Source organism: Lissotriton vulgaris, chromosome 5 (assembly GCF_964263255.1).
Source record: "Lissotriton vulgaris chromosome 5, aLisVul1.2, whole genome shotgun sequence".
Taxonomy (NCBI): domain Eukaryota; kingdom Metazoa; phylum Chordata; class Amphibia; order Caudata; family Salamandridae; genus Lissotriton; species Lissotriton vulgaris.
In genome coordinates this window covers 1,186,604,781-1,186,627,910 of record NC_141693.1, presented here as the reverse complement: position 1 = coordinate 1,186,627,910, position 23,130 = coordinate 1,186,604,781, and the positions used below count along the sequence as shown (strand labels likewise).

The following is a 23,130-nucleotide window of genomic DNA, read 5'->3' as shown; positions in this document are numbered from 1 at the left end:
TGAACTCCTTGTGGATGGCCCGCTGTGCAGTGAACAGTAATTCAGATGTAGAGCGTAGTCGCAAAATTGGTGCATGTGCATTCTCCTCCCGGATGATATGTGCCAGCAGTCTACCCGCCCTGTCCACTGTGGCCTGAGTGCGTGCACCATGAGATGCGTAATTGAGACGTCGTAGGTGCCCATACACAGTAGTGTGCTGCATCTGGCAGTTATCAATGACTGGTTGCACCACCATGCCCTGTTCTAGTTCGGTTTCGAGCTGGGTTAGGTCATCTTCTACACATTTAACTTCACTGTCTAATTGCTTCCGAAGGCTCCAACTCATCCCCATGCACTGACCGCTAACAACTGCCTTCCCAGCATCCCACAGGACCCCCACATCCATGACTGATCTCTCGTAATGCCCAAAGTAGTCCTCTAGTGCTGTGGCTGCTGTCTCTTTGAACGAGCGATCCTCCAATGCCATAGGCTGAAGCCTCCATATGCGGATGTATGGCGTTACATCGCAAACTATTACAACGCACACCATTACAACGCAATTTTTACAATGCAGGATCATTTACAACGGAAGCCTTTACAGCGCATGACATTACATAGCAGATGCTATTACAACGCATGCCATTACAACGTAAGTCTAGGTAAGTATATTATTTTTTAACAAATGTAATTATTAAATATTGACTTTATTTTATTTATTAAATACATTTTTTAATAATATATTTGTAAATATATTTAAATATTTTTTTAAATAGTGTAGGTGTATAAAAATAATATTTTAAATCCAGTTAGTGTAAAACCCAAACCCAGCCCTGAACCCTAAAAATACCCCTGTACCCCAAAACCCAGCGCTGAACCCTAAAAGTACCCCTGTACCCCATAACCCAAACCCAGCCCTGAACCCTCAAAATACCCCTGTACCCCATAATCCAAACCCAGCCCTGAACCCTAAAAGTACCCCTGTACCCCATAACCCAAACCCAGCCCTGAACCCTAAAAATACCCCTGTACCCCATAACCCAAAACTAAATATATACTATTACTTAAATAAATTTATTTAATTTAAATTTAAAAATAAATTATTAAATAAAATGACATACTTACCAATACTTACGTTGTAATGGCATGCGTTGTAATAGCATCTGCTATGTAATGTCATGCGTTGTAAAGGCATGCGTTGTAAAGGATCCTGCGTTGTAATGGTGTGCGTTGTAACAGAATGCGTTGTAAAAGTTGCGTTGTAACTGTTGTTTCCCCCATATGCGGCATACAGGGCCTTCAACATCTCCCTGTAGTGTCATGATGTGCGGATTATGGTCCGAGTGTGTTTTCCCCAAATAATCCACCTTAGTGCATTTCGTGATGAGCGTTGCGCTTGTAACAAAATGGTGGAGACGGATGTGCAGCCCATGTGGAAGTGAATATTATGAGTATAGTCAAGCCTGTGGAATAAGGGTTTTCCACACATCTGCCAGGCCCCAATGATGTAGCCAGTCCCCTAGATGTTTAGCATGGAATGTCGCTGCTGTTTGTGGGAGTGGTGGGAATGATCTCTTGCGTGTCATATCAAGAACAGAGTTAAAGTCACTGCCAAAAAGCCAAGGGACAGCGCACCAGGGGGACAACAGACCTGTGAGTGTACCAGAAGGGGGCTTGCTCCGTTTTAGGGGACTACATGGAGCTGAGTACCACGTCCTGACCATTGAGACAGCCCTTAGCAAACACATACCTGTTGCATGCATCTATTATCGTCTTATCGTGCTCAAAATGGGTTCCAGGTCACACCCATATTAAAGTCCCTCTTGCATAATCTGAGTACCCTGTGACCAGTACTTGGCCCCTCCATCTCGGCTGTATCTTGCTGTTTTCCAGCTGGGAAATGTGCGTTTTCTGAAGAAACGCTACATGTGCAGCGTGACACTTCAAGCATGCACGTCTCGCATATCTGGGCGCTAGCGTATGGATGCCCCTGACATACCAGGTTATTACGTTAGTGTGCGGCAGGCGGTGTGTTTTAAAGGTGGTCTGGCATGGTGCCTATGTGTCATGTGAGGCAGGTGATAACGCATTGTATGCTGTGTAGGTGCAAAACAAGAAATAGAAAACTGCTGGCGCGGGAGCGTGCTAACTTTAGCGAGAGGAGTGAGCACTGGAGTTGTGGTGAGTGCCAGATGCATCTATGGTACCAGCAAGTGCGCGGGTGACATAACTCGAACAGGAATTACAGGAAAAGCTTCTGACGGCTCAGCTGGGAGAGAGCAGAGCAACAACGTGCGTCCGCCGAAACGAACAACAGTGCCTTATGGAAACTCACGGTCACGTCCCCCATGTTGGACTTTCTGGACGGTGGGGCTGGTTGTATCCTGCAATTAATGTAATGGGCGAGTTCGGGCTCGCTGTGCGCGTGTGAAAGTTTACGCCACATAGTAGTGTGGTGTAAGTTGGGCGCTCACTTTTCTGCACCAGCCTGGCTGTACACTATGCTCCAAGCAGGACATTAGAACAGCGCAAGCGCAGGCTGCGTGGAGGGCAGCGTAGATCACAAAAAAAAAGAAAAATGAGAGAAGAAAAAAAGACCAGGCATTGCAGTGAACTTATACTTGCATGGTCACAGTTTACACTGTACCGCTACGTTGATCATCCGCGGTTTGAGGTATTACTACTGGGAGTGACTGTGCGTCTTCGAGGTGCTGCCACACAGTTTGCGAGTTGTCATCACTCAGCGAACGTTCAAAAGAGGCATCTGTATCTTCATCGTTTCGCCATTCCCTCGTGTCTGTCACTGCTTGAAATGCATTTCACCATTCCTACAGCACTTGCTCGTTGCAGTGGGTGGTTGCCGACTGCACCTGCAGTGCTTTAACTCACCTCTGGTTTCTGGTGCGTCGGCCCCCTCGAGTGTCCGATCACTGCCCTACATTAATTTACAGGCTGCTCTACGAGGTGTGGTGACCCTTAGCTTCAAGCCAGTCCGAGACATCCTCCACATTGTTGAAAAAGTGCGCTCAGTCTTCCGCCACATCCTGCAGCCGGGCCAGGAAAATGAGGGAGTACTTCAGGTTCAAGTCTCTCAACATGCGTTTGACCGTGAAGAAGACGCTTTGCTGCTGCTGCACTCCTAGGGCATAGTCTGGGAAGGAGACGACCTGTGAGTTGTCCACTTTGAAAGATCCCAATGTTATCACTTCCTGGAGTAGTGTGTCCCTGTCTTTAAAGTTCATGAGCCGAAACAGGAAGGGTTGTTTCCAGCTGCGGCGGTGGGCGACTCAATGGCACCCTATGTGCCCTTCCCCCAGCGAAGAAATTAGAAAGCACACCTGCAGGCAACAGACTTTGCAACCAGTTTTCAGTATAGGTCACTGCTTCACTGCCTTCTGTGCCTTCTGGCAAACCCACTAGGTGTATATTGTTCCAACGTGAGCGGCCTTCTGCGTCATCCATTCTGCGCTCTAATGATCGAAGCCGCATCATGAGGGTGCGGATTTCCAAAGTCGTCTCCCCGGTTATTGGGGCGAAATCTTTCACGTCTTTTTCTCGATCACTGACGCTCCCTGTCAGTTTTCGGTGGTCAGCATGCAGGAGCCTAAAGCCTGACTTGACCTTATTGATGCAGCCTTCCAAGGAGGTGCTGGCTTGTGTCAGCGTTTCACCAATTTGCGTCACCACCTGTAAGACAGAATCTATTTTAGATTCCAGGCTGGAGCGCCTATGCAAATATGACGTTTCAGACTCCTGATCCGAGTGGCCTGGGCCTTTACATCGATCTCACGGGTGGAATGCCTGTACCTGTGTGTGGTTTGCTCATCTCGCCAGTTCACAACAGATGATCTTTGTGAGGGTGATATGGGCCTCTGCGCTTCCATGTCTCCAGGGGGCTCCGCTATCTGGTGGCACAGGCAGGTGTTCGCCAGACCAAGGGCGGCCAGGGTGTCGCAATCCACTTCCTGGACCTATCCGGCCGGACACAGCACCGAGGGCCAGATTTTTTTGTCCTCCCCCGGCTCAGGTAGTAGCACAAGAGTGGCAGAGGGGCCTGCACTATGGGTCAGATGTGGCGCTCTTCACCTGCAGGTGCTGTGCCATCACATAATAGCGCTTATTGGTACTATGCCACCTCAGCAGTCTCTCCATGTCTCAGTGACACGCAGAACCCAGGTATAGGAAGGCATTCCTTCCCCCCCATGTTCTTCAATAGTGTGGGTGTGGCACAAGGCCGTACCCTGTAGGTCACTTATAGTCAGCCTCCACACATGGCATGTGCAGCAGTTCAGACCCACACATAGCGTATGAGGCAGGAATCAGTTCTGCCACACGAGGTGGCATCTGCTCTCTCAGCCCACCAGTCTTTTGCGGCCCGACAGGCAGGAGTCCTGCATCACTCACCGCATCCAGGCAGCAGCCAGTTGATGCTTCCAGGAGCCCCTGGGGAGAGGGAGGGGTAACGGAGTCAGGATCGCTGCACCGCTCGTTCCTCCTTTTCAGCAGCAATGTCACACGCAGAGGTACAGCCAGGTGTTTAGTTCTTCCACCACCACTCCTGGGTATCGCAAGCCTCCTCAGCCGGTTCAGCCACACAGCACGGGGTCAATCCCAGCCTCGTCGTACAGGGATAAGGCACCGCGTCTGCAGATCACTCGGCTCTCCTTGACTGCAGTGCCAATGGTCACGCGCCTCTCCTACGTGACCGCCCCACAGCCGCTCTGCATAGATGGCTGCTTCTCAGGTGGGGCAGGGTCCCGATTCTCCAAACTCACTATGTATGGTCACACCGGCACCGCAAACCCCGCGGGCTAGGCTCAGCACACAGATGATGCTTCTGTGTGCAGGATACATGCCGGATTCTGGGGCTGAGTGGCGGAGCCTCGCTAGAGCGCGCCCGCCATCCTTGCTGGCTAGCCATGCCCTCCTGATTATGTGGGCCTGATGATGAAGAGGGTGGTGTCTCAATGCTAGATCAAGGGTACCAAAGCCTAGCTGCTAAAGGTATATTTTGCGGTGATCAAAACACTGGGGTGTAAAAAAATCATGGGGTTCAGTTCCCACAATATGTGTGAATGCTGTACACCATGCAAATGAGAGCACTATAAAATCCTGAGTGAGGGATTTCTGAACAGATCAACAATGTGAGAAAATTCAGGTGGGCAGATACTGGTGTTCTTCTCTTTGATATTGCAGGGTTTATACTTTTTGATGCATAAATTTTCTTTTTACACATATGGAGGAGAAAGGTCCACTTAGTCGTTCTTAGGCTACCATTCGTGGAAGGTGACATAAACGTACTTCCTGAATATCAAGGAGAACTACTGATTGCCTTTGGCAGTCAGCATGCAGTTGTGATCATAAAACTGAACCTTTCAGAAACATTTGACACTAACAACCAAGGTGTACTGATGAAAGCCTTTTTGTAAAGCACACGTATACCGAAAAGATATCTTGGTGCTCTCTGCTTCTGAGACTGACAGGCCTACTTATTGAAAAAACAGGTTTGTAGCTGTTTTTATCTGAGAGAGATTAGAGTGGGAAGGGCTCTAATACGAGGAGGTAGGTTATTCCAGAGATTGGTAGTACCCACGACAAAGCTTCTGCCTCCCCAATGTGTACTGTAAATTCTAGGAGTGGTTAACAGGTTCGCCCCTAGGGAACGCAAATGTCTGCTGGCTGTGTATATCTGCAAGAAGTGTTTAAAAAAACCAGGGTCTTTTCTGGTTATTGCCTTATAGGCTATACACAGCGCTTTACATTTTTTTCGGCTTCTGATAGGCAGTCAATGCAATTGTATTATAGCCTTGGATACAGAATTATATTTGGCAGGCCCAAAGAGAATCCTTGCGGCTGCATTCTGTACCATTTGAAGCTTATAGACTATTGCAATAGTCCAGTTTATACATGACTAAAGCAGTGATTATTGTCCTTCTTGCTTCCGCCGGAATAAATGGAAAGAGTTTTTTTACCATTCTAAGTATGTAAAAGCAGAAAGAGACCAGAGAGTTGAGTTGGGGCTCATAGTTCAGCTTGTTATCTAAAATGAGACCCAGATTTTTGGCCTTTGCCACTGGGATGAGCGGAGAGCCCAGTTCTTCAGGCCAACAACTAGAGGACCAGACAGGGAGTACATTTCCAAACACAATCACCTCAATCTTCTTAGAGTTCAGTTTGAGTCTGGACATCCATGAGCTAATTGCTAGCATGCCATCATGGACGGTGGTCGATACCTCTGTCACGTTTTATAGGCGGACAGAACTATTTGGGTATTATCCACATAGGAGGTAAACACCTGGTCAAAGGATCTGACTAAGAGTTCAAGTTCTATGAAATATATATTAAACAGCGTGGGGCTGATAGATGAGCCCTGTGGCACCCCATATAGAAGCGAAAAGGTGGCTTATTCAAAATTGCCCAGGCTTACTGATTGTATGCACTCAGACAGAAAGGATATCAGCAAAGATTTAGCCCTATTCCTGATGCCTAGAGTGGTGATTGTTTTAACAACAGCCTGCGGTCAACTGTATCAAAGGCCGCTGATAAATCCAGAAGAATAAGACCTGTTGCCCCATCTCTGTCTACGGGGACCCTTATCTCTTCAGTGGCTTCAATCAGGGCTTTCATATTGCTATGGCCGGATCTGAAACCGAAATGCATTTCATCCAGCAACTGGTTATTTTGAATGTATTGTGTAAGCGGAACATTCATTACGTTTTCAACTAGTTTAGCAGGCAAAGGAAGACGTGAGATGGGCCAGTAGTTGTTGGGATCAAAGATATCTATTGTATGCTTGAAAGTGTTTATGCATTCTTGTACGACTTGAACCTAACTGAAGGGCAGGGGTGCCTTGTAGAGAATCAAAGGCAAGATTCAGTAAATGAGTGTTTGGACAGTAGATGTGTTCTATCAACAGAAATGGACTTTTACTGCATATTCGTAGAAGAGGTGCAAATGTAGCTCTCTATTAAATTAGAGCAGGTATTTTTTTGCACTACTTTCTATCCAGTCTGCTGAAGTTCTGGCTGAAGTTATGTCAGGAACCCCCAGAGATAATGACTTTGTTTGCCAGATAGGTGGGGGTGTCAGTCATGATGGCTTTGTAGATGATGCAATTGCTTTTGAAGATGGTGCAGGCCCGTCAGGAGAGACACTGGAGTTCCCTCAGGGTGTGGTTATGAACTCATGCTTCTTTTAGACCTTTATTGAGGCATGGTGTGGTGTGTAGAATGGCCTTCAGTGCCAGTGAGAAATATGGCAGGTCGTGGTGCACCATCCAGATGCAAAAGTACAGGTTTGAACACCAGTTCGGTAGTATTTTTCTTGAAGGAACAATTTCACTTTCTTTCGTAGAAAGAGCTGGTTCCCAGCTGCCTGGCTTTTCTTGGCAATGTGCTTCTTGTGGCTGAAGTCATAAGCCATAGTGAATCTGAGTGTGATTTGGTGCCGGATTAAAGTTGGTGTTCGAATCCAGCCAGGCTCATGGGATTGAGCCTGATTTGTGCTAGTTGTGGCCGGTCATTCTTGGAGAATAGTGGGAATTCTGTTTTAATGATTGAGCTTCAGGTAGGCAGATGCTGAACATCTATGTCAAGATGTGTTGCTTGCAGTATTTGAGGGGCTGAACGTCTGCAGAGAATGAGACTTTCAAGAAGAGTTTTGTGTCATCATCACAGTGTTGAATGTTGATGCTTGTATCAATAAGAAGAGTCCACAAAAGGGTTCATGTAGATATTTAACACGGCAGGGGACAATTTCCCCCCTCATCAAACAAGTATTGGTTGAATAGCTAGATAGAAGGAGAACCAGTGAAGGATCGTGCTAGTGAATTCCACTTGAGTCTTGAGAGTGGGGTGGTCAATGGTGTTGAATATGGAAGTGAGATCCTGAAATACTAGGAAACAGGTGTCATCTAGTGTTTTCAATGGTTAGAAGCTACACAGATAATTGTGTTGTGCAGGAGATAGTTGTTGATGTGAACTTGGAATTGTGTATAGAATGCTTTTTTGATGATCTTGCTGATGAAGGGTAGGTCAGTGATTGGCCAGTAGTTGGTGAGTTAATCAGGCTCTAGTATGAATTTTTTAGGAGGGATCATTGTGGCTTGTTTTATTGGAAGATGCGTTGAGTGAGGTATTTATGATGATGTGGAGAGGAGAGAGAATGTCACAGAAGTGGGCTTTAATGAAGATAAACTGACTTTAACAGAGTTGAGAATGTCGGTGATAGAGATTTGAAGGATGGCCATTGTGGAATGCACTCTAGATTGGTGCATGTCAGAAAAGAAGCAAGCTTGGTGCTTTTATGTACTTTCTAATTGTGTCTATCTTTTCACCTAATATGAGTTCTGGGGCATCACTCTTATTGGCGGAATGAGGGATTTGAGGGTCAGATAGAGGGTTGATGTAATGTTTGCATGTCTTGAGAGTGTTCTGCTTCAGTTGGCAGCTAAATTGATGATCTTGGTATTGTATGTGGCTAATATAATAGATCACCTGTGTGCTGCTCTGAGGAAGTTCAGCAGCTTAACGTTGTCAGACTTTGTTTTTCTTCCATTCTGCTCTCCTGTCTGCAGAAGGAGTGTTTGCTGTCAGCAAAGCCTTTGAAATACCAAAATGCTGAAGGATTTCACTTTTTTCCTATGGATTTCCAGAACTGCACTGAAATATGGCAGTGTCAGGAACAGAGATGAATTTAAGCTTTAGGTTGTTGATTGGGAAGTCTTTTAGGGATCTGTGCTTTTTTCCTTTTGCCCTTACACAAAGCCTCAGAGTATTGGTTGGATACTAAGCAAGGTGATAATAATGACACGGTGATCAGGTCAATTCATGAACAGTTTTTATAAGACAGTAGGTGACGTCAAGACTTAAGGGTGGAGAATTTTGCTTTTGCAGCACAACCTCTTTGTTTCCCTATTTTATAGAGCGCCGTTTGAAGTGGAATTATAAACACTGATCACTCTCACTCTGAGACATGTGTTGAGTATGGTACTAATCTAGGTGCACCAAATGACATACTGCAAGGACGCTGGACTACAACCAACACACTCTAACCAGAGTACATGATATATATATACATATATATATATGCTGTTATTGACAGGGAGAAACTGATGAAAGAAATTGACGACATCAATGAGACACTGGCTCCATTTGAACCCAGAGAACTCATCACAACAACTCGGAAAGAAATTAATGACAGACTAAAACTACAAGAGGAGAAAATTAAAACACGCAAAATATTCAAATTTGCAAGAGACAAGGAGGATTATGCCCAGGGCCGCATTTTCACATTTGCAAAAAAATATGAAACAGCTAAAAAAACAAAATTAGCACAGCAAATTGGAAAAAATGCACCGAAACAACAATCTAATGCCTTGGCTTCAACATCAGCCAATGCGGGAGCCGTAAGTGATGATGCAGCAGAAATCAGTGAGATCGAATCACTGACCAGTGGCTCAACATCGGATGACGGCGAGGGGCAATCCCTGGAAATAAGCACTACTATCTTGAATGTAGGAGAAGAGATTGATTTTTTAGTCTCGGACCGCCTGCAGACCCTAAGACCACGGAAGCGACAAGAACAGCAGCCGAAAAAAGATCTGAACGTAACAAAAGGAGAAGGAACCGCCGCAAAAAACAAAAAATCACCAAAAAAAACAAAGCGGCAGTATTGGCGGCAAAAGAAATAAATAACAATGTTATTATCAACTTATCTGAGACAGTACTTACTGAAGCAGAGAAACAAATCCTCAGTTTGGGACTAACATATTGTCCTGTCTCTGATTTTAATTACACAAAGACTCGGGTTGATATATTTTGTTACATTCGTAAGCTGAAACTGATGAAATTCTTTAACATTAAAGATGGCTTGAAAGAAAACTCAGCCAATAAACCTAACACAACCGGTGCAAAAGGGACAACAGTTGATAAAAATCTAAATGTTCAAGCGGGGGACACACGAACCTTTCTAACAATGCACCAATTGGCTGTGCCCACAACAACCAACAATGAGCCATTCTCAACTCAAGAAGAATTAAACATGGCACAAATTGCACAAATTGGAATGGGCATAAGCCCCTTCAAGCCGAAATCTAATTTCATACCAAACATGCCTAAGGATGCTATAGACACGTTTCACGATGTTATAGTGGAGGATCTGAAACAACTTTATCACAAGGTAAAGCACCGAAAACGCTACAAAACCCTTAAGGAACAGGAATACATAACTTTGGTTAAAAAATTGAATAAGAATCAATAAATCATTGTTACAATGGCAGACAAGGGAGACAACGTGGTGATCTGGCCCCAAACAGATTATATTCAAGAGGCCTCAAGACAACTAGGCAATGGAGCTTGTTACACCAAAACAAACATGAAAATGTATAATGAGGCAAAGGAATCGCTGAAAAAACTATTATACAAATGGAAGAGAGAAGGTATGTTGTCTAAATGTGAACATGAATTTCTCCATGTTGAATCACCCATACTTCCCAAACTATACCTATTACCTAAAGTACATAAAAAAACTATTCCTGAACCTGGCCGCCCAATCATTTCTGCCATATCCAGTGTTGCTGAACACATTGGGGAATACATTGACTATTTCCTGCAAAATATGGTAAAAACCCTACCTACAAATATTAAAGACACTGGCCATTTCATCAGCAAAATTAGAAATGTTCCCTGGAATGATGAATTGCTTTTTATAACACTTGATATAGAGTCTCTCTATACACGTATCGAACATGAAACTGGTTTAAGAGCGTTAGAACACTTCCTGGGAACACGTACTATTGACTGTTACAAACACAACAAAATGCTGTTGGAACTTATTACTTGGTGTCATCATAATAATTTTTTTATGTTTGGCGGGGAGGTCTATTTGCAACAACGTGGTGTAGCGATGGGTGCCTGCTTCTCCCCCAGCTATGCGTGTTTACACGTAGGTTGGTGGGAGGAGCAGGTACTCAAGCGCACATATGGGGCCATAATGAACAATAACGTAGTCCATTGGATGCATTTTATTGACGATGTGTTTGTTTTGTGGAGAGGGGACAAATTGAGTGCGGAAAATTTTATCAAAAATATTAACGTCAATGACCAAAACCTTAAATTCACATCATCCATCAGCAATGTGGAAGCTGAATTTTTAGATGTTAAGGTCTTCATTTATGAAGGTAAACTGGCTACCAAATTGCACCGCAAAAGCACTGCTGGTAACAGCACTCTTCATTCCAGTAGTGCCCACCCCAAACATATTATTGATAATATCCCCTATGGGGAACTCTTGAGACTCAAGAGAATCTGTAGTACGGAAACAGATTTCAACAGATGTATGGAGGAATCCCTAGAAAGATTCCGATGCAGAGGATTTAAAGAATACATCCTTAAACAAGCCGTTGCCAAAACTAAAGCAAGATCCCGAGAATCTCTATTGGCAACTGAGACTACATCTGAGAATATTGACATTATCTCTAATTCAAACACAGAAACATTGGCCCCTAGACTAATTTTGACCTTTAACAAGCAGGAAAGGAAAAACAGATCAATTGTAAAACAAAGATGGCCAGTCTTAAAAACAGACCTGGTTTTGTCACCTAGATTGCCAGATGGACCGAACATAACATACAGAAGAGGCCCTTGCCTTAGGACCCAAATTAGCAGAGAATTCCCTGAACTAACCATAAAAGACAATTGGATGCTTCGACCAGGTTTTACTCGCTGTCCTAATTGCAGGGCCTGCAAATTCGGGATTAATACCAGAGAGTACTTTACACCATTTAATCCCACCCCAATTAAAATCATGGGATCCTTCAATTGCAAAACCGAATTTGCGGTCTATATCCTGACATGCACCTGTGGTCTTAGATATGTGGGTAGCACCCGACTACAGGTGCATGTCAGGGTACTACAACATCTCAGAGCAATAGTTAACAATGATAGCTCCTACCCTGTGGCAAGACACTTTAAGTCAGTCCACAATAATAATTTACAATGTCTTACATATTTTGTGATTGCCGCAGTGCCCAGACCCCGCAGGGGAGGTGATCGTGACAAAATTTTGAGAAGACTTGAATCCCAGTTCATTCTGGAACTAGATAGTCGTTTTCCTAATGGTCTGAATACCACTGAGGACCTTCATGTATTCCTCTAATATAGTGAGCACTAATTATTGGCTAGATTGGTTTTGGAGCTTCCTGCCTCAACCGTCTCCCTAATCTATGAGTTTCCAAAAGAAATATTTTATTTTTACCTTTTCACATTATCTTAATAGCACCAATTATGAATTAATTTTCTTGATATAAATATTTTTTTCAATTTGTTATCACTATCTTCCTCCTTTCTGGATGACAGATAGCCACACAGTAGAGGGCACTACACATTATAAGACATAGACAAAGGGGCATGATGACAAGTAGTCCTTTGGCTAGATCTCTTCTACTTTATATATATTTGTTTGCAATTTTGTTTTGACATTATAGAATTGCGCAATGCAAGATATTTTGTACATGAGCCAACCACACATATGAGCATTTATGCAGTAATTACAAGTAACATATGTATGTAACAGAACCATTCCCATTATGTAGTGAATCTATATTTGGGTTCCAAGAACTATTTACAATGCGTGATTTTGCACAGTGGTCGATTGTTTACAGATTAATGTTTACAATGCGTTATTTTGCACAATTATTGATTGTTTGCGAAATTTGCACCTTGCACATAGCACTTTATAAGCTCTATGTTGCACCAAAAAATCTTTTGCGTAATTTGCACATCTGGATTTTAAACCATGTATTTGATCTTCTTGTGTTCTGTTATTTTACATGTTGGCTGTACAGAATTTATGCAGTTATAATCCCTTTTTAATCTTGCATATAGCAACATACGTTTTAAATTTAAGCATCTATGCATTTTTAAACGTATTGCAATTATAAAATATATGTAGAAAACTTCATCAGAAAACAGACTACTTTGCCTAATGTTTGTAGTATGTCTTCCACATTCATAGTCACAAGTGGTGTTGTTGCAATGGGTTTGAAAAAACCGGGAAAAAAAATGTATATAAAGTGTGAAAAAATACTTACCTGACGATCTGTGAGCAAGGGCGGACGCCCGAAACGCGTCGGATCTGGTGGCTTGACGAAAATAAATCAACTTGCCTAATTTAGACACTGGAGTCGCGTGGTCTTTTTCTATTGCTGACGAGGTGGTGGGAGAGACTACAACGAACGCATATATATATATATATATATATATATATATATATATATATATATATATATATACTCACTGATAAGACCTATATCATGGACTCCATTAACCTTTAGGCATATATAGGCCTAACTGTTTATCAGAGATGCTCCAAGGACCATGCAACACAAAGGTGATTCTTGCGCTGGCACCCCAGCCACAAATCCCATATAATTAAATAGACCAATAACCCTTGACTTACCTTTGTCAATTTCATTATTGGAGTTCTTGGCAGAGCTCTGGACTGCAGAGAAAAATAACAAACTATTAGAACACAATTTGTGAATGAGTTCCTGATGCAGTGTTGGTGATGTATAAGCTGCTCTTAACTGGCAGTATTTGCGAGTAAGTGTACTTACAGGTTTTAAACTGTGATAAACAATGGATATTTCAAACAGCAAAAATAATACATGAATCAATATTAATTACTTTCTTGTCAACATTTGCAGTGTTACATTGGGTAGATCTGTACAATTACAGACATAACTTGACATAGTCTCACTACTAACCAAGAAGGTGTGCACCCAGGCTGCAATAAAAAAAATATTTCTGGTCCTCCAGGTGGGGCAGTTAGGTTGAGTTGTTAAGGACATCTTTGGTTTTCCATTGATAAATGTGTCTTTGCATTTTCAGGCATGTAGATGAAGTTTAGTATCGCTTAATTGTGTTCGGCTATCAAACAGTCTCATTAATGTTTACTTGCACTCACAATAGAGAGTCACATTCAATACATCCTCAGAATTGCACAAAAGAGAAGGAAGAAGCTTTTGAATTGCATGACTCGTTAAGACGGTAAGGAAAGTGAAATGATATGCTACACCATCATTTTTTGTTTTTAAACAGAACCCCTCAAAAGTTCAGATTATGTACGAAGAATACAGTGTGGAGGTGAAACTCAATTACTAATATGACACCAGCTCACTAACCCAGTTCCAAAAAGCCAGCAATTCATCACACCGAAAATCAGTGACAGAAAATTGTGTTTAAAATATCGTCTTACAAAAATATTAAGTCAAATAGAACGTCAAAAAATCTCGCAGTCCTATACTTATAATGCAAATTAGAAAAATATTGTCAAGATATTGTTTATAATAATATCAAGCAAGAACAGGCAAACATATTATATTTTAAATAAATAGCTACTTTAGAGTAGTGTAATTGAATCAGTTCTTTCTTTTAGTGTAATATAATATTTATTTATTAATATTCAGTATATTTTTAATTATATGCATATACATATATTTATATACAATGAACAATTAAACTTATCACCAGCCCAAAGGAATGCCTTGACAAAAATACAAGCGAATACTACTGCACAGAAGCATTGAGAACACTGAAGGACACAGACTGCTATACTAAGATCACTAAAGATGACTACAATTCTAGCATCAAGGATTATCACCTTCTACTTGACAAGTGGGCAACAGAAGGGATGTTAGATGCGAATGAAGTGAAATTTTTGACGTGCCAACAGCCTATAACTCCAACATTTTATCACTTACCAAAAATTCACAAACATTCAACATTGCCGCCAGGGAGACCAATAATCTCCTCGAAAGGCAATTTAACAGAAAATATGTCACAATTTTTGGATTTCTTTCTGATCGAGCATGTCAAATCCTTTTCATCATATATAAGGGATACATCTGACTTTATTCGCAACATATCTGATATACCTTGGGAACCCGATATGCTGATGATAGTGTTGGATGTGACTGGACTTTACACTTGTATATCACACAATGATATGTTATGTTATGTTATTGCTTATTTGTATAGTGCCTATCACCGCCGGTCTCTAAGCGCTTAGAAACAGAACAACAAAACACACTGTTAACCCAAATCCATCAGGCTACCCATCGACTATGCTGAAGTCATTGCCCTTTTAAATAAATGGGTTTTTAATTTCTTTCTGAAGGGCAGTAACTGAGATTCTTCCTTCAGAGTAGTCGGAAGTGCATTTCACAACTGTGGGAGAAGAACAGACAGAGCTCTGCCTCCTCTGGTTTTTAGCTTGGTTGAATCAGATTAGAGGTCTTCCCTGAGCGCAGAGGTCTACCGGGAACGTATCTCATGAGACGTTGCAGTACAGTGCAGTACTTTCTAAAAACTCGTTCTCTGAAATACATGAAACATAACTACATGTTGGTGGAATTCCTGCATTTCTGTTTGCATAACAACATTTTCTTATTCCATAAACAATATTACAGGCAAAGGAGAGGGACAGCGATGGGCACCTGCTTCGCCCCCAGCTATGCAAACCTATTCGTAGGCTGGTGGGAGAAGCAGGTGGCCTGGTCTGATGAGAATCAGAGATGGGTCACGTCAATTATCGGGTGGCACCGATATATTGACGATTTGTTTATTTTCTGGAAGGGTTCTAAGACAGAGGCTGAATTATTCATTCAATCCTTAAACCACAACGATCTTAATCTGCATTTGAGTGGCACCATAAGCAGTGTAGAGGTAGACTTTCTCGATTTGAAAGTCTTCATCAGGGATGGTAAAATCTGCACTTCTCTTTTTCGGAAGGCCACAGCCGGCAACTCCATTCTTGAAGCCAGCAGCTGCCGTCCTAAACCTTTAAAAAAATAGCATACCTTTTGGTGAACTATTATACCTCAAAAGAAACTGTACTCTTAAAGAGGATTTTGAGCAAGCTGCACTAAATTCTATGGCCAGGTTCAAATTGAGAGGCTACCCGGATACCACACTTAAAAAAGCCTATGATAAAGTGTGTTTAATCCCCAGAGCAAGTCTGTTCAAGCATCCAAGCGAAAAAGTAGTAAGTGAAAATAAAATTCCTCGTTTTATCACGACTTTCTCCAATGACCCTTCATTGATCCAGAATATCATGAATCGACATTGGAAAATTCTCAAAACAGACGGGGTTATTGGGAAGCAACTTCCACCCCACCCAAAAATCACCTATAGAAGGAACAGATCCCTAAAAGATACCCTGATACACAGCATCTTCAATGCCATTCCAAGATCCCCCCGACTTGGAAACCTTACTGGGTTTTTCCCTTGTCAAAATTGCAAGGCATGCCATTCAAGTCACAAAGTTACCAGTTATGAAATTCCAGGCACTGGTAAAGTGAGAAAAATCAACAAATTTCTAACGTGTATGAGTCCATTTTGTATATACCGTCTTGAATGTCCCTGCAAACTCTATTATGTCGGGAGTTCAATTCATCCTGTAAAAAAGCGCATCTTGGAACATTCTAGAGCAATTGAGCATAATGACCCAAACTATCCTGTCGCGAGACACTTTGCATTGAAACACAACAGTGACTGCAATCTCCTCAAATTCCATTGTCTAGAACAAATACCTCCGAAAGACCGGGGAGGGAATAGAGAGTTACAAATGAGAAAACTAGAGTCGAGATTTATCATAGACCTTCGAACGAAATCCCCGTTAGGATTAAATGCAGGGGAAGAGTTAGCCAGTCATCTAGGCTAAGCCACATGTAACTCTTAACATACATTACTGTTTACAGGTGCAAGAAGAAAAAATCAGAAATGCTATACTGTTCATTGTTTATTTTGCCTTGCTTTTGCTGTGTCTGTGGATGAACTCTTTATCGTAGTATATGAATGATTAATTTATCGATTTATCCTATAATTTGGATAGTTCATCCAGGGCTCAATAATTTACGTTTGCAACTAAAATGCTATATAACTGATGCATTATGGTAACCACTTTAAGATGGCCGCCGCGTTTATTATTTACTTTTGGTTTCTCTTTTGTGTTTACTTAACATTAGATTGACGGCAATCTCTATTCTTATTTAAATGCATATGAAACGAAGGCGCGATGCCGAAACGCGCTCTGTTGAACTGTTGAATTGGCAAATTAAACTTTGAATAACTGAGTTTTGGAGTTGTGGAGTGCCGTCATTCCTCTGCCTTTGGAAGGGAACCTTGAGCGTCATATAAATATATATATGCACAGAAAAACCATAGGTTATAGACCATATATAGTTAGGAATTTGCATTTACAAAACCTTGAAAATTCACTGAAAAAACCATAGGTTATAGACCATATATAGTTAGGGATTAGCATTTACAAAACCTTATTTTATTTGCACAAAACCATTGAAAATCCATATATAGTTAGTTGCACTAACTATATATCGCGGACCCGCAATCCACTGCTAATGATGTCACATATTACATCATTCATGACATGGTCAGTGACATCACTGATGACATCACTGATGACATCTCAAATGACATCACTGATGACATCACTGACATCTCATTTGACATTACTGATTACATCACTGATGATATCATTTATGTGATAATACATCTTCAGACTCTAATATAACCTTAGATACACTCAGTGTAAACAGGCACTCACAGACTGTCACACATCCATGGAGTTACTCACACACCTAGTCAGTCATGCAAAGAATTAATCACATCTCCATTTCCTCAACTATACAGTTATACACACCTTACTTATTCAAACATACCTAACACATATTTACTCTCTTATACAATCCGTGATACAAGTTCACAATGATTCATACAGCCACTCTCACATTCACTGGCTCTTATGTTCAGTTATTTATATATGTCAACTCTCACATGGACTGTGTTTTACATATGTACTTACTTTTACATGTAGCACTGAGATATCCATTTACTCACCAATACACTCATGCACACAGTCAACTGTCCATACAGCTGTTTCTACATGCACTTTTGAACCCATACACCTACGGAATCAACTGCTCACACATCTATGCAGAGAGTTATACACCTCCCAGCCACCCACACACATACTCAGTCTCCCATACAAATACTTGGGCAACCATTCAATAACCCATATAGTTACTGATATAGCTACTGATTTAAACATGCAGCACTTTACAGAACAACATATATAATGATTGCCAAATTAAGACACTTTAATCACTAACCCATGCACTCAGTGAGACACATTTAATCATTCTCTCATACAGTCAGTCATGCACCTACTAAATCCTTCATCCAGACACTTATACATCTACTCATTCTTCAATATGTAAGACATATTTTAACTTTACAGAAACATACAGTCACTGGGTGTTGTCATCAGTGATGTCATCAGTGATGTCATTTGAGATGTCATCAGTGATGTCATCAGTGATGTCACTGACCATGTCATGAATGATGTAATATGTGACATCATTAGCAGTGGATTGCGGGTCCGCGATATATAGTTAGTGCAACTAACCATATATGGAATTTCAATGGTTTTGTGCAAATAAAATAAGGTTTTGTAAATGCTAATCCCTAACTATATATGGTCTATAACCTATGGTTTTTTCAGTGTATTTTCAAGGGGTCAGAAGGGGTCTACCTTGCCCCCTTTCCTTCATTTCCCCCTTTGTTTTGGCCTCCTCTTGTCTCTCGATCCTACCGAGAGACAAGATGGCGGCCGCTCCGGACTGTTTACAATGTTGACAGCCAATCAGCTACTCCTCAGACTCCCGTTACACTGCCGGTTAGCTTCCCGGTTAGCTGCCCGGTTAGCTGCCCGGTTCGCGTACCAAGACGCGTCTCTACGGCGAAAAAATCGGATTTTTTTTTTTTTTTTTGGGCCCCGCGTGGCTCTATAATATCCCCCTCATCAATCCTAGGGGGTCAGAAGGGGTCTACCTTGCCCCCTTTCCTTCATTTTCCCCTTTGTTTTGGCCTCCTCTTGTCTCTCGATCCTACCGAGAGACAAGATGGCGGCCGCTCCGGACTGTTTAGAATGTTGACAGACACCGGAGAGCCAATCAGCTTCGCATCACAAAGTTCCGTTACGCAAAAAGTACGCGAACCGGAGCGCTGCCCTGAGCGCTGTTACAGATATATATCTTGTTTTAAACGTTAATTTCTCAAAATCCACTGAAGCACATATATTGAGACCTAGCAAAGGCACATCGGGCTAACAGTCCCTACAATTTTGCCAAGTTTTGTGCAAATCCATTCAGCCGTTCGAGCTAAAAGTGAGGCCAACCGCCCTATGGAAAAATGAATGGGAAAAACGCGTTTTGGGACCCCCCTTTTTTCTCGGCCCCCCTTGACGACCCCCCAAATTTTCAGGAGCTGCTCAGAAACAAAATGTGCCATTTTCCTGAAAATTTCAGCCAATTCCGTCCACAAACGCCAAAGTTATTAGACATAGAATTTTCAAAAGTTCCATAGAGAAAAAATCCTAACTATATATACCTACTGGCTATCGCCAGTAGGTAATATATATATATATATATATATATATATATATATATATATATATATATAATTTTCAAAATATCACCAATAAACCAACATTTTCTAAAATGTTTTCATTTAAAATTTTAACAGTAAAATAAATTAAAAATTATCAAACATATATTCAACCAACTAAAATATTTAACCTAAATATAATATTAAAATAAACATTAAAATAACATTTACTTTTTTATAATGTACACTCCATTAAAAAAAACGATTTTTTTTAACATATATTACTAATATTTTGATAATTTTACACTCTCAAAAATAATATTAATTATATTAAATCAAAACCATACAGATGCAAAACATGTATTGCCTAAAGAAATATAGTAAAACATGTCTCTACAAATAATATAAGCCTTTCTGAACACAAAATAAAAAAATTATAACATGCAGCAACAATATAATAAATAATACAAATCTACTCTAATAAAAAATGGAGAAACATTTAGACTTTATTGGGGTTACATTTACTATTCCCACTCCAGCCTAAGCAACAGTACAGTAAGAATTGGACACCTGAGCGGCTAGATGTACTATTCCCAATCCAGTCTAAGAAACAGTAGGGGGAGGGCTGGACTATTTAAAGGTTAGATTTACTATTCCCACTCCAGTCTAAGCAAGAGTAGGGAAAGTGTTGGCCTTCAAAGGGATTAGATTTACTATTCCCACTTAAATGTAACCAACAGTAGGGAAAGAGTTGGATTTCATAGAGGTTAGATTTACTATTCCCACTCCAGTCCAAGCAAAAGTAGGGAACGTTTTGGGCATCAGTCTAACTGTGTTCGACCGTCAATGAATTACACATAACAATAAAAGTTCGAATAATTTATTACGACCTGTTTAATACATAATAAAACAGAATACATTATAGTATGTAGAAAATAATACTACTAAATTAAAAAAAATTAAATGTAGAATTTAAAATTGTGAAAAGCAACCAAATTACCTAATATCACATTTACTTACCTAAGTACAAAGACATTGCAATTTTTTAAAATAGATCTGCATTGAATTGGTTTATACTAATACTGAGGCAGACAAACATAAATTATTACAATAAAAGACATTCCACATAATTTCAAGACCACTTGCAAATGAAATAATCAAAATCAGGACAAGAATTTTAAAAAATGAGAGAAGTAAAATTAAACATAATCAGCTATCAATCAATCACAAAAAAGTGTTTTTAATATATTTTCATAACTTTAAGATCTTCCAATCCTATACCTCTTAAATACAAACTTTAAAAAATACATATTAAATATATTAAAATTAAAATATAAATAAAAAAATAACACAATAAATATATGAAAAAATTAAAAAACAAAATTCCAATAATGAATCCTCAATTAGATATTTTATGAAAACAAAAAAGAATATTAATGCTACATACATTTTAATGTAATTTTCTCTCCACCCTCTTCCCTTCAAACACAATACCCCAGTATTATAATGTAACATAAAATTAATAATATTAGAATTAAAACACACATTAGAGTTAACAAAATACATTAACATTTTAAAAAAAAAATAACAATCCAACAATTTAAATAATTAATTTACAAATAAAACATACTTATCATTAAACTGAAATTAATTGTAATTTATATAACTTCACAACCTATTCTCCTAGTAACCTAACAACCTGCAGCTAAACTACCATGTTATTATTAATAGAAATAACTATATGAATATAACATTCACAAAATAAATTACAAAATAAAATGCAACAATTCAATAATTAACATCATCAATAATCAATTAAATAATTAATTAACAATAACATAACTTTATATTATATTTTGGTTTCATGATATTTTAAACTCACTCTTTTCTTTAAGTATCACATATCAAGCAGGCTACGTTCAAAAAGCTAAAGGCTTCCTTAAATGGTGGATCTCATAACCTCAACACATATTTCCTTCTTACTGAAAAGCAAAGCAAATGCCCTACACTGCAATTCATATATTGCATACATCTAGCCCAATTTCAGAGAGAGGTAATCAGTAAAATTAGTTCAGAAAATTGTGGGAGACACTGATTTTTATTTAATGTAATGAAGCTTTCAATATTTCACTTCGGGGTTGATTAATTGTTTGGTGGGCAGGCTTCCAATTTTCCTGTGCACTTTCAAAATATTCTCCATCACAAATGAAGAGGATTGTCCATTCCGTTTGTCCTCATTTGCCGATGACTCCAGCTCGCAAGGCAGGAGCTACCATGGGTACAGATCTCAGTGATGACTTTTCAGTAGGTTCAAAGTCGCTCCCCTGCATCCTAACTCCAACTTTCACCTCAGCTCCACCCTTCCACCCCTCTGCGCTCTCCTCAATGACAATGGGTCTTACTGACCCTGGCACACTGCTCCCTCTGGTGCCATCCATGGGGAATTGGCCCTGCTGTAGTGTCAGTTTGCTAGCAAAACACGCCATGGACACACTTTGTTGCACTTGTTTCACAGACCATCTTGCGCATTGAGACATCTGTGACATAGAAAACAACACTGACAACAGTCATGTACCAACAGCCGTATAATATGCTGTTGATTCACCACCATCTTTGGTGGTTCCTCACCCTCAAAGCGTGTTTTCCTGATTGAGGGAACGTGGCAGGCAGGTTGGTTTTCTGCTGTTTCTGCTGTACCAACAGCCATACATTATGCTGTTGATCCACTCATTCTCGAACTATGTTTTTCCGATAAAGGGAAAGTGGCGGGCAGGTTGGTTTTCTGCTGTTTTTACCTGGCATTACAATATTGTTGACCAATGAAATCGATGATGTGGCTTGAGCCCAATGCTATTTTAATAAATAATTTACTTTATGGGAAAATCTACTGTGGGCCACAGATATTAAAACCTACAAAAACAAAGGTCCCTTACAAGGGCATATCTTAAGGAGGAGGTTGATAGAGGCGTATCTTCAAAGGGGGATTTTTAGGTGTCCCACCCCCTAATATATGCATTTTCATATTGTGAGTAGAGTCCTTGGAGCACTATCAAGTCTGATAGTGTCTGTCGGGTTTTACATGGGATGAACAGCAGGGTTGTGGGTGCCAAATAAATTCCTGGGGTCACTAACGAAGGGAAACTCCTGCTTGCCCTGGGTTTTTGGCACTGCTTAATATATTTACTTCTGCACATTCTCACTCATTTGTGAAGGTCTGCAAATCTTTAAACATTAAGGGGTCCTTTAGGCAGTGGAAACAAATAAATATGACAAACTGTATGAGCTCTGAACTTTGTGAGAGGAGGGATGTCAAAAGAGTTCAACTTTGGGGAAGACAAAAAGATAAGATGGTCAGATAAACAATATGCGAAATAAAGAGGGTCTCTGGGTTTCATAAATGCCGCTTTGCCAGAGTAATGTTGATTTTTGTTGTTAATAATGGTTAATTAATTTCTTAAATCATTCAATTTGATAATTTGATATACACCAAATTATAGGGGACTAATGTATTTCATAGATTATTGAAAGTAAAACGGTAATAATTGTTCAGTATATAAAGTCAGGGAATTGTTTTTTTTGTAGAGTTTTATATAGCATGAACTAGACCCGAAGATATCGTGTATCAGAGCGCTTTACATAGCCCCAGTTTCGTTACACAAGGACACATTCATTTTTGTTAGGCACGGGG

General features: G+C 40.5%; 1 protein-coding gene across 9 annotated transcripts in view; it reads right to left on the bottom strand.

Annotated features, from left to right (window-relative positions):
* The window catches only part of LOC147712238 (scavenger receptor cysteine-rich domain-containing protein DMBT1-like), a 685,888-nt gene that overhangs the window by 489,130 nt on the left and 173,628 nt on the right, over positions 1 to 23,130 (bottom strand). For all 9 annotated transcript variants that reach the window (XR_015295985.1, XR_015295986.1, XM_086922971.1 and 6 more), the window contains one exon: positions 13,435 to 13,476. Coding sequence is in view for 6 of the 9 variants with exons in the window: in XM_086922971.1 (XP_086779097.1) it covers positions 13,435 to 13,476 (42 nt within the window). In the remaining 3 variants the exon portion in view is untranslated. The remainder of the gene's footprint in view (positions 1 to 13,434; positions 13,477 to 23,130) is intronic.